The following is a 15,007-nucleotide window of genomic DNA, read 5'->3' on the forward strand; positions in this document are numbered from 1 at the left end:
TAAGACTGTCACCAACTGTCACTGTCCATCGACTTGGCTGAAGGTCCATATGCTGAACCTCATTCATTTGACTGTTCATCTGTGATGAACGATTGCCCTATTGCTACAAGCATCGAGAAGGCTGTTTTAGCATCAAGTAAAGGCTAGTTTTTACATAGTACTTGCAACTTGTCAAGTAACTTCTGTCTACTTGAGAGATGCGCGCGCATATTAAAAGCTTTTATAATGATACTCTAAGTGGCGCTAGTTGCTAATTCAGTCATATTAAGTTGCCTATATTAATCTATTTATAAATGCTACTCGTGTATATTTTAATAAAAATCGGATTGATGGCGCTGCATACCATTCCACCTCAAGATTTTCGTACATGGAAATAATATATGAAAATTTGTATTATGAAGTATGTTTACAGTAACCCCACATGTAAGATTTCATAATCAATAAAAGTAAAGTTAAAAGTAAATGAATTATGTTTGCAGACAGTGTAATTTAAAATCTTTATCAAGCATTTGGTTATGTTGGAACTTTTAAGAAAAAAAGTATATACTTTTTGTATAATAAATATTTATTTATTAATGTATTACAGTCGGCTAATGTACTGATGGTACTGATTATATAAAGCCATTGTATATAATATTGCATAACCTGTCATCAGCTGTTCATTCAATTATAATTATAAATTATCTGTCAAACATTTCAGTGACGTTGATAGTATTTTTTGGTTAAAAAATAGTAAATAAGGGTACAAATATAACAAAACGTATAGCTAAGAGATTTTAAACCAAATAAATGTGTTAATTAATTAATTTTTATTTTAGTTTAAAATAATTTACCCAAAATGTCCAGGGTAAGTCTATTGGATTTAAATGTACCACAACTGTTTGAAGAGAGAACAATTGAAGATATTATTCATATTGATAAACTATTAGATGCAGAGATTGAAAGGAAACGAATGGAACTTCGTTCCATGGTTGGGTAGGTTTTTAATGAAAATGGTTATTCATCAAAATAAATAATATACTTTTTAGTGATAGATATAAAGATATTCTAACTGCCACTGAAGCCATAAAATCAATGGAATACATTTCTGAAAATATAGTAGGAAATATAATAAATGTAAAAGATCAATGTGAAACTCTGGTACAAAATATATCAGGAGATTTACCCAAAAAGGCTTTGGTCACATCTAAGTATTTTAATTATAATTATCTTTTAAAATTATATAACATTTACGTATTTATTTATTTAGTGAAAAAAATGAAGAGCGTACAATTGTTATGCAAATACGCCTGGCCATAGTTTTGAATGAAAACATCTGGTTGGCACTTGATGAAGATGATTTTTCCAAGGCAGCTCAATACTATTTACTTGCCCAACATGTACATACAGGTACACATGAATCTTATAACAAATCTGGTTGATACTAACTATATCTGATTTAGGTTTGAGATTGTTTCGAAAAGACATCTTTGAAAAGTATAAAGTTATAAAGAAAATTAAATCAACTGTGGATTCGCTGCGAGAACGAATTCTAAGTTTTACTTATAAGAAATTACAAACCATTCAATTGAGTGCAGAGGTAATACAAAACTTATATTATAAAAACTAAACATTGAATTCAAGTAAATATTTTTTTTAGGATACTTGCAGTAACTTGAATGCGCTCATGTTATTAGAGAATCATAAATGTAGTGAATTGCTTTGCAAATTCATTAAGCTTAGAAAGAACGCGCTGACTACGGTTATCGAAGCTACACATTCTAGCGTCAGGGCGCAAGTTTCCGCAATGGTTAAATGCTTGTATACAACAATCATTCTCTTACATGATTGCTTTTTAAGTAAGGCTCAATTTATTATCCAAATTGTTTTATCAATAGAATTCTTTTTTTTCTTCAGATTATAAAGATACACACAAGGGTTTAATATGGCATCAACTGGATGGGATTGTTGGAGATAATTCTCCAACCACTCTATCTACAGTTCAATTACCTGAAACTAATTTATTACAATACATTCCAGATATAATTAAGCAATTCAGGTGATTATCCAAAAAATACATTTTAAATTTGTTTCAAGTTTTTAATTTCTTTGTAGGCCCAAATGTAGTAACGCTAATAGTACTTTAACAAAAGAGGAGGGCGTTAATTTAATACAAGAATGGATTAAAGATACATCCAATAAAGTTAAGGTTGGAATTGAGAATGCCTTAGATATGGTGCCAAACGTAAAAGGTTTACATATTATTAGAGAAGAAGCGTTGAAAATAGGTATTTATTCTTGTGTTATGTTTATTAGAGGTATAATTTATATATTTTTTAGAACTTCCCCCAAACTGGGATGAGATATGCTTATACACGGAATTACCAAGCAAGTTGAACATTTGGTATCAGTTCTTCCAAAAGTTCATAACGAATCGCGCTCTCTTTTTGATAACTAAGAAAATTACCTACATTATGCAAAATACTCAAAATGAGTTGAGTGCAGCACTAAATACAAAAGAAAATTGTGAGAACGATCTTCGATGGTATATATGGAAAGAGGATCAGGGCGATATTAGTCAATTCGAAAATAAACATTTAGGCTTATCGATGAAGACTAAAGGTTATTCCCCATCCGTAGTTAGACTATGTGAAGATTTTGACAAGAAATTTCGCGAACTTCTAGAAGATATATCTGTTTATATTTATGGAATCGAGTTCGATAAGAACAGAGATTTTAGTTTGGGATTCGCTTTCAAGGATCCGAAAAATAATAGGAAATTCGTCGATAGGGAGAAGTTGGAAGAACACTTGAAATCTGAGTGCGGAATTCATATTAAAAGGTATTAATAATTATTTCATCATACCCTCAAATTCTGTATAATTTTTTTAAATTTTAGTTTGATAAGTTTTTTGGAAAGCGTTATCCAATCAAATGAAGATCAATCAAATATTCTCATGCAGTCAATATTGTCGGCCAGACTTTTGAGCGCTTTAACTAATTTGTGCGAAAATTTCAAAAAGTGCTGTTGCTGCAATAATAACGCAGACGAATGGGATAAAATCGGCGCAGCTTTAAATTCCTCGGCATTGACGTTTTGGCAAAATTGGATACACGACAGTGTTAATGCTACAAAAGTTAAAGCGAAAGAACTTTTGGAGGATGTAGATCCATTAAAAATGCTTTCAATCTTATGCGTAAATATAAACAACAAAATTATTATGTAATATTGAGTGCGTTTGGGTTTTTAGACTTGGGACAGCATTGAAATACAGGAGCAAACGGACGAGAAAATCTTCAAGTCGCAAATAAAAGTTCCGATGAAACCGAGCCTCGCGCTTCAGAAACTTTTGAACGGCTTGAATGAAATGTTGAATGCAATCCTACCACATACGGTTCCCAAAAAGATCCACCTTAGTTTCATAGAAGGAAACGTATCTGTAATATTAGATCAGTACGCTGAGGTGTTGCAAATGGATTTGAATCAAACGCAAGCACTGCAATTTCTGTTCGATGTTAAATTCCTGACCACATTCTCAATACCCAGAGAGAACTTGGAGCTTGGGCAGAAATCGCAAAGTATATGCGAAAAATGCCGATCGTTCGTTGATCCGTTTGATTTAGATGTGTTTTATAAATATTTGCAACATAATGTTAAACAGAGCGTGCTACAGTCGCAAGTATGTTTTCGGATCATTCATTATGAAAATAAGTTATTTTAATTAATATTTTGTGTATTTAGGTCATTTTTGGGAGCCTATTACCAACATCTGGTCAACTTTCAAGTTTGGGAATGCTTGAGAAAAGTAAAGATAACGAAAGGGAACCATCCGTACTTGGTCTGAGCATACCATCGACCACGAACTGGTTTACTCTGCTCCCAGTCACAGCTCCTCTCCAGAAAACTGTTCAACCTGCTATACAGCAAACAGAAAGCAAGGTAAATCATTTGATACATTAAAATTCTGAACTGTATATTATCTATTTGGAATTCCAGACTGTACTCTAATTCTACAATATTCAAGGTATCAATAGTTTAAGCAATATCGTGTTGTTTTTAGCTTTGTCTCTTTGAATTTGTTCTACTTGCACTAACAGAATGTTACAAGTTTTATTAAACTTTAATCTAGTTGATATTATTAAATATTTATACTGCAATTTCGTTTTAGGTATCTAAGGTTAAATCAAACACAAGAAAACCAAACGACGCTGCAACTGGTGTAAGATCCGCCGCTGCTTTATTTGGAGCCATGACAACAGACTGGTTTTCTTAATTGTTGCGAAACGAATTACTTGTATATTATTTAATATTACGTATCAATATAGACTATATTTTAAATAACAAAAACAATTTATTTTTAACTAAAATATTTACAAATCTAAAATCTACCGTGCATATAATAATCAATTGCTGTCGAGAACGCCGCAAATCCTGCAGCTCCAAAAATGCCTGCCTTAACCCCAGCTGGAAAGTTATAGGTAATCATGAGTAACAATTTTAAATAATATATTTATATACACACCTCGTAGTCCAATCAGACCACCAGTAACACCACCAGCATATGTACCATTTCTCCAATCACTCTTACCACGAGCCTGGGAAATAGTAATTTTTGTTTAATTATTTCATTTCTTTATGAATTTAACTTACTGATTCAATTGTACATTCCACAGCAGAGAACATTAATCCAATTAATGCAAAATTTTTGGCATATCCTAATGTGGCTGTTTTCATCTCTTTGAATACTTGTTTGGCAGTTTGCTGCTCCACGCTGGTAGCAGATGGACCCACACTTGAAGAAAACAGACCAATAGCCGCACCCAAACCATAACCTACAACAAATTGATATTGAATAACAAGCAATTAAAAGTATTGTTTGGATTACCAATAACACAGCTCATCATTGACTTAAAAGCACAGCTTTCAAAGAATGCCTCCACTGCCTTCTCTTCATTTGTTTTAATGACCACAGGTCCTAAATTCTTTGGAATAACAATGTTTTCCCTGAACCTTTGATTGTTCCCAACAAAGTAATTAGTTAAACTGATCCACTCCTCACTGGTGAAAGCCCTTTTTTGTTCACTTGTATTCTCCATTTCAAATGTTAACCTTATTTATGAAGTTAGTAAATTATAAATGAAACACACTAATTTTGATACACTCAAGTAAATATAAATCACGAAAACATTGTCTGCTTCTTTAATTAATATAATTGATTTAAATTTCAATGCTCAGATATTCACTAATAATATAAAAATCAATATTACATAACCTCAAAACAAATAGTACTGAAAGGTTGCATATATGAGTAAATTCTATAAAGCTATTATCAATACGACATCTTCAGTGCAAACTTTCAATTATTGTAAAAAAGGATATATTTTGTAGAGTGGCGCCATACGTTATGCATTTACTAAACAATAGTTTCGTCGACCCATTCACCGATGTCACCTCGGTTGTAATGTAACCAGACAGCGATAAGTTCTAAAATTGATGCATTTCGCTTAACGAGCAAAATGAATTGTAAGAAAAATGACTCGCATAACGAGTGACAATGAGAAGAGAAGTCCCGGATTTCTGCATTATTTTTAAAACTTGTGTTGAATAGTTGACTTCTCAATAAACATTCTGATTTGTATAATAAAACTAATTAGGAATATTGCATTTAATATTCATAAACCCCACAACGACGTGTCTACGAGATAATCCAAGGTGTCCAAAGATTTATTAATCCCGGGACACGATAATGTTATACTTTTTTTTCCGGCGTGGAACTCATTATCGTAATTTACATTAGTTTATATGGGGAAAACTATTTCACTACACGAATAAAAATCCGGAAATTTATATTATTAAAATGAAGAATGGATTTAGTCGCCTTGATCACGAAAATCCGATAAGAAAAAACCAACAAAAAATTCTGGAGCCGATAAACCTTAAAAGGGATAGAAATAGGGCCAAAGAGATTTATATCGATAAATTGATATAAATCACTTTAATAAAAAAAGAAGAGATTTTAAGCGAATATGTTTTATATATGAAGTCTTTAAATAGTTACATTTTACTAGAATTTTGTTTTAAAATGATCATCATATATTAAAATTATTTCTAAAGGAAGATGTTTACAGTCTATTGTTAATTTTCAGAATCTAGAATAGAATAAAACAATATTTAAATGAGTATGTAACTTATGTTATACAAAATAATGATTCAACAATACATTCAAGAAAACTTGGCAATATCATTTTTGCTAGTTAAAGAACTATACGGTATTAGAGTTTATGAAAAATCATTTTCAATTCGACAAAAAAACGGCCGAAGGTATTGCACAGTAATCGCACAATTTTAAACTTTTGAATACAACCTATTATTTCCATAGTTTTTAAAGCAATTGCCTCACTTAAGGTATAATCCATTTGACAACTGAAATTCTGATCACAATTTTGAACAATATTCTTTATGCAGTATTCAATCATCACTTTTTTATTTGGTACTGGCAAGAATATACTGAAACCTCTGCAGAACGCATCCAGCATACTATGATACTCCCACATGTTTTTACTTATATAACCAGCGCAATGCAAGGCGATTTCTCTCGATATAGAAGACACGACATCAACAGATTCTGTGGTACATGGATTGAATCTAATAGATTTATAATTATTTAAAATATAAAATAAAATGTTTTCGATGTTACTTACGAATCATCGGTACCCATAACATAAGACAGATTTCGCCACATGTGCAAGAATGCCTCCAAATCTTCTGTTTTTGCAGATGCCATGCCAAAAATTTCGAGATTCACAAGAATTGGACAAAGGAATCCCATGGTAGCCAATCCCAGATCTCTCTGATTGATCATCTTCGTTGATTTGTTGGCTTTAGCATGTTTGGATTGGACAACTTTTAACGATTTCCACACCGTCGAACTTTCAAAATCCTCCTCCATCCATATTAAAAGGTGCTTAACGACTAAGTAATATCTTTTGTAGGCGGTTTTTGGTTTACTCGAATTATTCGTATGTCTTAAAATGAAATTTAATTTAGGGTCGGACAATCCCATTGCTAAACCGACAATGTAATTTAAGCATATAGATGTGAAGTATTCTCTAAAGAAGGATTGTCCTCTGAAACATAATTATTAAATGTATTTTAATTTAATATAATATATATACCTTTTGTATTTAATTGGATCATAGAATGGAGGGAGTTGCCTATGTTCATTAAAACTTATATTTTCACCCTCGGTGATCAGCCTGTTGTAGTATAACTTAGCACTTTGTGAAGTCATGACTGAATAATACTGGCAACCTGATTATTATGTGGTGCTCACTCCAACCCGCGTATATGACGTCACCTACAAGCCCGGTACGGTGCGCCCCACTCCAGCCCGCAGGTGGTATTCCAGGAAGGTCTGATAAGGGCTCTACCTGGATAGGGTATATAAGCGGCAACATATCTGTACCCTCTCTCCTCTTTACTCTCTTCTCTTACCATTTCTTACTTCCTGTCTTCGCTTCCGCATCTCTTGTGTCTTAATAACATGTAAGTTTCTCTGTATTATCTCCTGTGTATTCTCTGTGTTGGCTCTCGAGCCTCGGACTCATTATACTGTAAGAAATCTTTGTAACATTTATATTCGATGTGTATCTATCTATATTGTAACAAGCCATGATTATCACAAATAAACATATATACGAGCATCTCCCAAAATTATATATAATGGTCATATATATATTCAATAATATTATGACGATGATATAATAAATTCTATATTAATATGTAATCTATTATTTTTAAATAGAAATGTGTAATTATTAGTTAATGGCAACAGCAACTTTATCTCTATGGTCAATAGCCCGTTTTAATTATTCATTAATTTTTTATTTCATTCTTTCCTGTAGAAAGAATTATGTAATTTATAGTTGTCAATAAATAATGGTATTTTTGTTATTTCGATTTAAGAATATTTGCATTTAATGATTTCATGTCCATTAAATAGGACATTTTTAAATTCATTTACATTATTTATTATAATTTCACACGTAAATAGAATAATTAGTATTTCACAGAATGCGTAACGTCCCGAACTTGGAAAATATTAATTAAAAAAATAGGGCGGAAAGACCTCGATTGATAGCATGTTATGTATAACCGTTATTGTTTATATTTTGGAGAAGTTCATTTATATGGATAGGAGAGGAATGTTCGTAGAGTAGGAACATTTACTTCCACAATGGCGGTGTTCACAAGTATGTTTATTCGGATAAGTAACGGTACACAGAGAGAGATACAGGATACAAAAGGGTACTTACAAGACATGATACGATAACGCGGCGCGACACAAGAGTAGCGGAAGCGAAGACAGGAAGTAAGAGAAGATAGAGCGGGTTCAGATTTGTTGCCGCTTATATACCCTAGCCAGGTAGAGTCCATATCGGACCTTCCTGGAATACCAGCTGCGGGCTGGAGTGGAGCGCACCGTACCGGGCTTGTAGGTGACGTCATATAAGCGGGCTGGAGTGAGCACCACAGTACCCCCTTGCTAGTGATTTGATCCGTGGAGAGAATGAATTCGGAAGCGTCGTCGAATTGTACTCCGGATGATGCCTAGCTTGTCGAGAGGTAAGGGTCACCAGCTGAAACGCTTGATTTCGGTGCACAGAATGAGTCATATGTTGAAGGATGTCCAGGGGATTCGTCGCTGCTGGACAGTCACATCGGCACGTCTTAATGCCGTGATGGAGTTCTACATTGGTACGGTTGAGGCGGAGAAGGTTGTTGTGTTCCAGTTGTCCAGGGGATTTGCCGCTGCTGGACAGTTACATCGGCACGTCGTAATGCCGTGATGGAGTTCTCCGCAGGAGCAGGGTATGATCCATATGGAGTCGTACCGTGCTAATCGTCTTATCGCTTGTTGATCCAGTTTGTCTATGTTGTTGTTTCAGTTGTCCAGATGTTGTTGTTTTGCTTGTGAAGATGTTGTCGAAAGTCTTGTGGATGGTGTGTTGCCATGTCGTAACAACTTGAGCGTTCTCCATTTTGTTTTAGAAGACGATCACGTCGTATATATGTTTATTGGAGTTAATCATGGCTTGTTACAATATAGTGTGATACAGGATACATATGTTACAAAGGTTTCTTACAGTATAATGAGTCCGAGGCTCGAGTGCCAACACAGAGAATACACATAAAGAGAAACTTACATGTTATTAAGACAAGTAAGAGAAGAGAGAGCGGGTACAGATTTGTCGCCGCTTATATACCCTAACCAGGTCCTTATCAGACCTTCCTGGAATATCTTCATTCCTTAAAAACTCCACAACAACATAACTACAAGATATTCCACAGTGTCCAGAGATATTTGAATCCCGGGAAACGACAAGCATTTTGGTGTTATTTAGAACGAATAAATTTTATTTTATCTGTTGAGTATGTGCATTGTATGTGAAAGTTAAAATTACGCAGTAATAATTGGCTCACGACTGTATAATGGTCACTTCCTAGTGTTGCTTGTGAAATTAGGTGATACTATGAACATATCCAGTATGTTTGGGTGCTAGATATGTTGGTCGCAAATGATTAGTTAACACTAATCCGTGCTCGACCGTGAATTCCGTAAATATTTCCCATAAAAATTGTTATTTGAGTTTGTTTGGGTAGTGAGTACTCCGCTAGGAGTTTCAGGGAGTACCTATTCTCATGTGTCATTCAGACATTTGGCAGAATATACGGGGGTAGTCCCAGAAGTAGCTAACCTAATAAAGAAAACAAAAAAATTGAAAAATATCTTTATATCTCAATATATGTATATGCATCAAGTAATGCAGTGATCGGCGGTTCGAACCCATCCAAGCGAACCTAGGGAGCCCTTTGTGAGCTCCCTAGGTGCCTGCAGCAATAGAGCCATCGTCATCATAAATGGACATTAAAATGAATGAGGGCAATATGGATCCAGCCAAGTAATGGTAAAATAATGGTAAAAACTTCCTTTGGAAAGAGTTTTCTAGAATAGAATCTAGCTCAGCTTTGATATTAGTTCTACTGAGACCTTTCAAATGAAAGTATTGTATCACATAACGATGACCAAATTTTTCCATATTTACAAATTCACTGACATCGTTTATTATTGATGGTTGTCAAACAAATATTAAACAACGTATTGTCTTCAATATTTAGCTCAATATCCTTAAACAAAAACTGCCATCTATACGTGAGGTCGGGTACTTATGGGACTGCCCTCATATGTCACGACGATAATTATTTTGTGTATTTGGACTAGGGGGACCAAAGTGAATACGGTTTTTTGAAGACAGTTGTTACGATCCACAATTTAACGCTCTCTTAGCGGATATTTCGGAATCAATTGGAACCGTTCGGACTTTTTCAATTGCATTCGATTATTCGACTTTGGTACCTGGGGATAGTCATACATGACAATTGTTAGAATAATGTGGTCTTTTGCAGAGGGACCAAGCGTAAACATTCCCATCGATACTCCTATACCTTTATGCAGAATTCAAGTCCTTATTATAAACACATAAAGATCGTTACATGTACAATCGTAATCGATCATCTTTTTCATATAAACAAATGCATAGGAATTTGTCCCGGTCTTATAATAAACAAAACCACCGAGGCCGATTCCCGTGGGAACGCTTGGTCATCAATATAAATAAACCCTAATCCCGATCACAACTCCCACCCCGTATTAATAAGAATTAACTTTGTAAGTAATATAAGTATTTTAGAACTAGTCTCAGTAAAACCCTCAAAGACTGACATAGTCTCAGTAAAATGTTTATATGATGAGCATAGTCTCAGTAAAACCTTCAAACACAAGGACCCCAAGAGTACCAACTATAATAAACTTGTTTTAAACCAATTGAATTATTTAATTCCTAACTACTGAGACTCCACAACAACAACACCAGACAATATTCCACTGTGTCCAGAATTACATCCCTAGGACACGACAATAGATATCTGGTACATCATGTTAATTGGCTGTAGAAGCTTTATATGCACCTGATTGTGCATCACTTAATACTGATGTTACCCATAAATTTATGAATAGCAAAATTGTCTGCGCATAATACTACTCTAATGAGAGTTTAACAATCAGAATTAATTTTACGTATTTTAGATTGACGCATAAACTTTTCATATTCTGTCCAATTTTTGCACAACTTTATTTAGTTTAGAATTAATCTGACTTTACTAAAACTATTGTTTGAAGATGGTATAGCTGTTGCTGAAATAACGAAAATTCGATCTGGATTTGAATATTTAAATGTGCGTTTTACCAGAATTTTTAAGGTTTCGTATTTCCTATATGTTAATATTTCTTTTTGTTAATTTATTCAACTTTTATTAAAATACAAAAATTATCAATTTATAAAAAATAGTCGTATCGCACACTGTCGAACGAGAGCGGTCGTATTTGTGAGGAGTTGGTGACAAGACTTCGGCGTGTTCAGGTCATAATACGGTGTACCCCTGATATGGACAGATAGGACATTACGCCACAGTCGACGTACCAGCCGGCGACGAAAGGGGGAAGACTCGCTGTGAAAAACAAAAACAATGCAGATAAGACGAGTTATATGGGTCGAAGAGCGAGTCAAACGCAACTCAAAAATTCAAAATGCCACACTCATTGGATGCGAGGGAGAATACAAATAAAACAGAAACGACCATTTTAATTAAAAAACAGGTACCAAGTCCTGAGTAGCGAAAATTTGAATGCAGAGAGTGCGAATGATAACCACCACCAAAAATAAATAAAATAAAGCCTCCGCCTTTGATCCTGAGTATAACGTATATCAGTGATTCCCAAAGTGGTCTATATCGATCCCCAGGGGTCGATGACAGCCTGCAAGGGGTCTACGTCAGCGAAAAAAAAAATTGGGGGTCCATGAAATAAAAATGGGGGTCTACGATAGTGGATCTTAACATACACTCATAGTACCTATTCACTTACATTATACTATCTTATAATATAAAGACATATACATTATTTATAAAAGTACCTATGAAGTAAAAAAAATATTATATATGTTTATAAAATACATACAATACATTTTGAAGTTGTAAAAACCTGGACAGCTTCAAAACAATCCTCGCGAACACACCATTCACACATGAAAAAGTAAAACAAATGCGAATGTGAGACAAATACGTTTATTCGTTTCCTGAATCTTGAAAACGAAAGTGCTAAGAAAATATCACACTAATTATAGTGAATCAGTGTTATTTTGTTTGAGAGTGCCGGAGAAAAGTAAGTATATTATTTTTTATTAAATTTTAGTTTTATACTCGAAGTTAGCAAAGATAGATAAATTACGCAAATCATGCGTAACTTCAGTTATTAGTAGTTTAATATTCAAATATACTTCTCTATATTAAAATTTTGTATTATTGCTAAAGTGGAACCAGTGAATTTTTACACATGACAATTTGATATAGATTAATTTTGCCCACAGATGACTGATGCCATGTCCGAACCTAAACAGAACTGTAGACAGTACAGTGTTGATCATTTTCGGACAAACAATTGTCTGTGTGCCTTTTATTCAACAAATTTTTGGCCAATGACGCTATGAAACCATCTAAGCTGCAGGATCATCTGAAAAGATGTCACCCTGATAAAACAGATAAAGATTTGAAATACTTTCAAACACTCAAAGATAAACTTCAGAAGAGACCCACGCTAGACAGAATGTTCGCTTCCACGTCACAAAGAAATGATGATGGTTTGCGGGACAATACTTATACTTATAGCAAAATCCGGAAAATCGCATACTATCGCAGAGAAGTTAATTTTTTCCAGCAGTTGAAGAGGTTTTAAAAATTGTTTTACACAAACATGCATCTGATATCATTAAAAGAATTCCCTTAAGCAACAATACTGTTGAAAGACGTATTGATGAAATGAGTTCTGATATTGAAAGCTTCTTGTATAATTATTTAAAAACGACCCATTTCTCTATACAACTGGACGAGTCAACTTTACCTGGTAATGCAGCATTATTATTGGCATATGTTCGTTTTATTATTAATCAAGAAATCTACGAAGAACTGCTCTTCGCAAGAACTTTAACAACCGACACTAAAGGTGAATCAATATTTCATGTTTCGAAGGATTACTTCATTGAAAAAGCAATCCCTTTATCAAATATAATATCAGTAGCTACAGATGGAGCACCTGCCATGGTAGGACGTTATCGTGGATTTATAAGCTATTTAAAACAAAATGTGTCAGGGGTGTTAGCAATACATTGCGTCATCCTTCGACAACATTTAGTTGCTAAAAATTTGAGTGTTAGATTGTATGAATCTCTTAAATTAGTCATTGATGCAGTAAACAGAATCCGAAGCAACGCGTTGAATACGCGGTTATTTGTGCAGTTGTGTGAAGAAAATGACGAACACTTTCATCAATTACTCCTTCACACTGAAGTACGCTGGCTGTCGAAAGGCTTATGTTTGACAAGATTTTTTGCACTTTTTGAGATTATTTTAGAATTTCTGGATACTAAAGATAAAATTTTAAAATACAATTTAATGAAGTGGAAAACAGACATCGCCTATTTAACAGATTTGTTTACAAAATTTAATATGGTTAGTTTGCAGTTACAAGGCGACAGTCTAAATTTGATTAAAACAAAGTCCATCTTATCAGCGTTCCTTTCCAAAGTTAAACTAATGAAGCAAAATATTAGACGGGGCGAATTTTCCCAGTTCCCCAATTTGTCACAGACAAACAGCCAGGAAGACGACGTTTCAACCTACGTTCAACACTTAAATGCCCTCTATTCAGATTATGAAACTAGGTTTGAGGACGTTTTGACTATGGTAATACCACCGTGGATAATTAACCCATATGGTGACATAGAAGAAACGAATGTCATAATACAAGAGGAACTGATTGAACTAAGTACAAACGAAGAAATTAAGGTTCAGTTTAAAAACGGATATCAGCAATTCTGGCTGCAAAACAACATACCCGTTACTTATCCCGTATTATGGAATATAGCGAGGAAATTTTTAATTTCCTTTCCATCTTCATACCTAGTGGAAAGGGGATTCAGCGCTGTTAGGAATCTCCTAACGAAAAAAAGAAACAGACTGGACATCATTAGAGGAGATTTAAGGTTAAACCTTACAAAATTGACGCCAAATAATGATAATTTAAAGAACATTATGAACATTAAGAGCCGTCATAGCAAAGAACCGTTGCCGCTGTTCTTCGTGGATATAGCCCCACGCACAACAAAGATATAGACAAAATGATGTATTTCCAGAGTGTGAAGGTGGTGGTCGAGATGCCGCACCGCAGATACGACATCCCACAGTGTATGAGATGCCAGAGGTACGGACACACCAAGGACTACTGCACTAGGAAGGCGCGCTGCGTGACGTGCGGCCAGAACAACCTCACCGCGGAGTGTAAGAAGGATAAGACAACGGAAGCAACATGTGCACTGTGCAGCGGCAAACACCCTACCAACTACAAGGAATGCCATCTGTCCCAACCGAAGGAATACCCAAAGATTAAACCAGGCTTCTACTACGCTGAAGCAGCCAAAGACAGAGCAAACCACAGGAACACGCAAATAACTATATCCGTAGTCTACTGTTCGCCGAAGCATTCCATCAGGCAGGAACAGTTTCAGGACTTCTTCGACACGCTGGGTCCAAGATTCATTGCCGGTGGTGACTACAATGCCAAGCACCAACAGTGGGGATCCAGACTCGCTCGCCTCGAGGTAGGCAGTTACCTCCGATCACTTGCCGGTTATCATCACGCTGAATTCTGAGGTGTTTAGCAGGGAAGCATCGCCATTTTTCCACAATTACCGTAAAAACTGGGAACATTTCAGAATGCTGATAGATTTTGAAATTGTGCTGCGAATCCCGCTGAAAACGAAGATAGATATCGATCGGGCGATAGAACATCTTAATTGCATCATCCAAAAGTCGGCCTGGGCAGCAACACCTGAAACAGTCCAGAAAGCTTTTTTT

General features: G+C 34.8%; 4 protein-coding genes across 5 annotated transcripts; 2 read left to right on the plus strand and 2 right to left on the minus strand.

Annotated features, from left to right (window-relative positions):
* The first annotated feature begins 675 nt into the window (after positions 1-675).
* LOC108566191 (conserved oligomeric Golgi complex subunit 1) lies at positions 676-4,331 on the plus strand. Of its 2 annotated transcripts, XM_017925962.1 has the most exons (14): positions 676-760; positions 819-975; positions 1,029-1,190; positions 1,250-1,389; positions 1,443-1,579; positions 1,640-1,838; positions 1,897-2,038; positions 2,095-2,267; positions 2,320-2,821; positions 2,879-3,176; positions 3,231-3,659; positions 3,722-3,919; positions 3,977-4,004; positions 4,149-4,239. In XM_017925962.1, the coding sequence occupies exons 2-13, from the start codon at positions 839-841 to the stop codon at positions 3,986-3,988; spliced, it is 2,529 nt and encodes an 842-aa protein (XP_017781451.1). In that variant the 5' UTR covers positions 676-760; positions 819-838; the 3' UTR covers positions 3,989-4,004; positions 4,149-4,239. The 2 variants fall into 2 exon arrangements, with proteins under 2 accessions (XP_017781451.1, XP_017781440.1); XM_017925951.1 differs by lacking the exon at positions 3,977-4,004 and having other exon boundaries at positions 4,149-4,331.
* On the minus strand, positions 4,324-5,166 carry LOC108566198 (mitochondrial import inner membrane translocase subunit Tim22). Its single transcript, XM_017925976.1, has 4 exons — positions 4,866-5,166; positions 4,631-4,812; positions 4,503-4,575; positions 4,324-4,444 (listed from the first exon to the last, which is right to left on the minus strand). Exons 1-4 carry the CDS (start codon positions 5,074-5,076, stop codon positions 4,359-4,361), a joined length of 552 nt encoding a protein of 183 aa, XP_017781465.1. The 5' UTR covers positions 5,077-5,166; the 3' UTR covers positions 4,324-4,358.
* Positions 5,167-6,376: 1,210 nt separating this feature from the next.
* Positions 6,377-7,271, minus strand: LOC108565732. The gene is made up of 4 exons (XM_017925325.1): positions 7,156-7,271; positions 6,682-7,107; positions 6,475-6,625; positions 6,377-6,403 (listed from the first exon to the last, which is right to left on the minus strand). The coding sequence occupies exons 1-4, from the start codon at positions 7,269-7,271 to the stop codon at positions 6,377-6,379; spliced, it is 720 nt and encodes a 239-aa protein (XP_017780814.1).
* A 5,250-nt stretch (positions 7,272-12,521) lies between these two features.
* Positions 12,522-14,266, plus strand: LOC108565739 (SCAN domain-containing protein 3-like; the record flags this gene model as incomplete). Its single annotated transcript, XM_017925337.1, is given in 3 exon segments — positions 12,522-12,742; positions 12,744-12,804; positions 12,806-14,266. Coding segments are annotated over 3 exon segments (1,743 nt in total), but the record flags the coding sequence as incomplete, so codon positions are not given.
* Between the last annotated feature and the right edge of the window lie 741 nt (positions 14,267-15,007).

The sequence above is a fragment of the Nicrophorus vespilloides genome, unplaced genomic scaffold (genome assembly GCF_001412225.1).
Source record: "Nicrophorus vespilloides isolate i.1.1-1 unplaced genomic scaffold, Nicve_v1.0, whole genome shotgun sequence".
Taxonomy (NCBI): domain Eukaryota; kingdom Metazoa; phylum Arthropoda; class Insecta; order Coleoptera; family Silphidae; genus Nicrophorus; species Nicrophorus vespilloides.

Coding starts and splice junctions, on each gene's coding strand:
- LOC108566191 (XM_017925951.1), top strand. CDS start 839: ATGTCCAGGGTAAGTCTATTGGATTTAAATGTACCACAACTGTTTGAA. Junction 2,822..2,878: donor TGCGGAATTCATATTAAAAG/GTATTAATAATT, acceptor TTTAAATTTTAG/TTTGATAAGTTTTTTGGAAA. Junction 3,920..4,148: donor TACAGCAAACAGAAAGCAAG/GTAAATCATTTG, acceptor ATTTCGTTTTAG/GTATCTAAGGTTAAATCAAA.
- LOC108566198 (XM_017925976.1), bottom strand. CDS start 5,076: ATGGAGAATACAAGTGAACAAAAAAGGGCTTTCACCAGTGAGGAGTGG. Junction 4,576..4,630: donor TGGAATGTACAATTGAATCA/GTAAGTTAAATT, acceptor ACTATTTCCCAG/GCTCGTGGTAAGAGTGATTG. Junction 4,445..4,502: donor TGGTCTGATTGGACTACGAG/GTGTGTATATAA, acceptor ATAACTTTCCAG/CTGGGGTTAAGGCAGGCATT.
- LOC108565732 (XM_017925325.1), bottom strand. CDS start 7,271: ATGACTTCACAAAGTGCTAAGTTATACTACAACAGGCTGATCACCGAG. Junction 6,626..6,681: donor GTTATGGGTACCGATGATTC/GTAAGTAACATC, acceptor TAAATCTATTAG/ATTCAATCCATGTACCACAG. Junction 6,404..6,474: donor GTTTCAGTATATTCTTGCCA/GTACCAAATAAA, acceptor TCAGAATTTCAG/TTGTCAAATGGATTATACCT.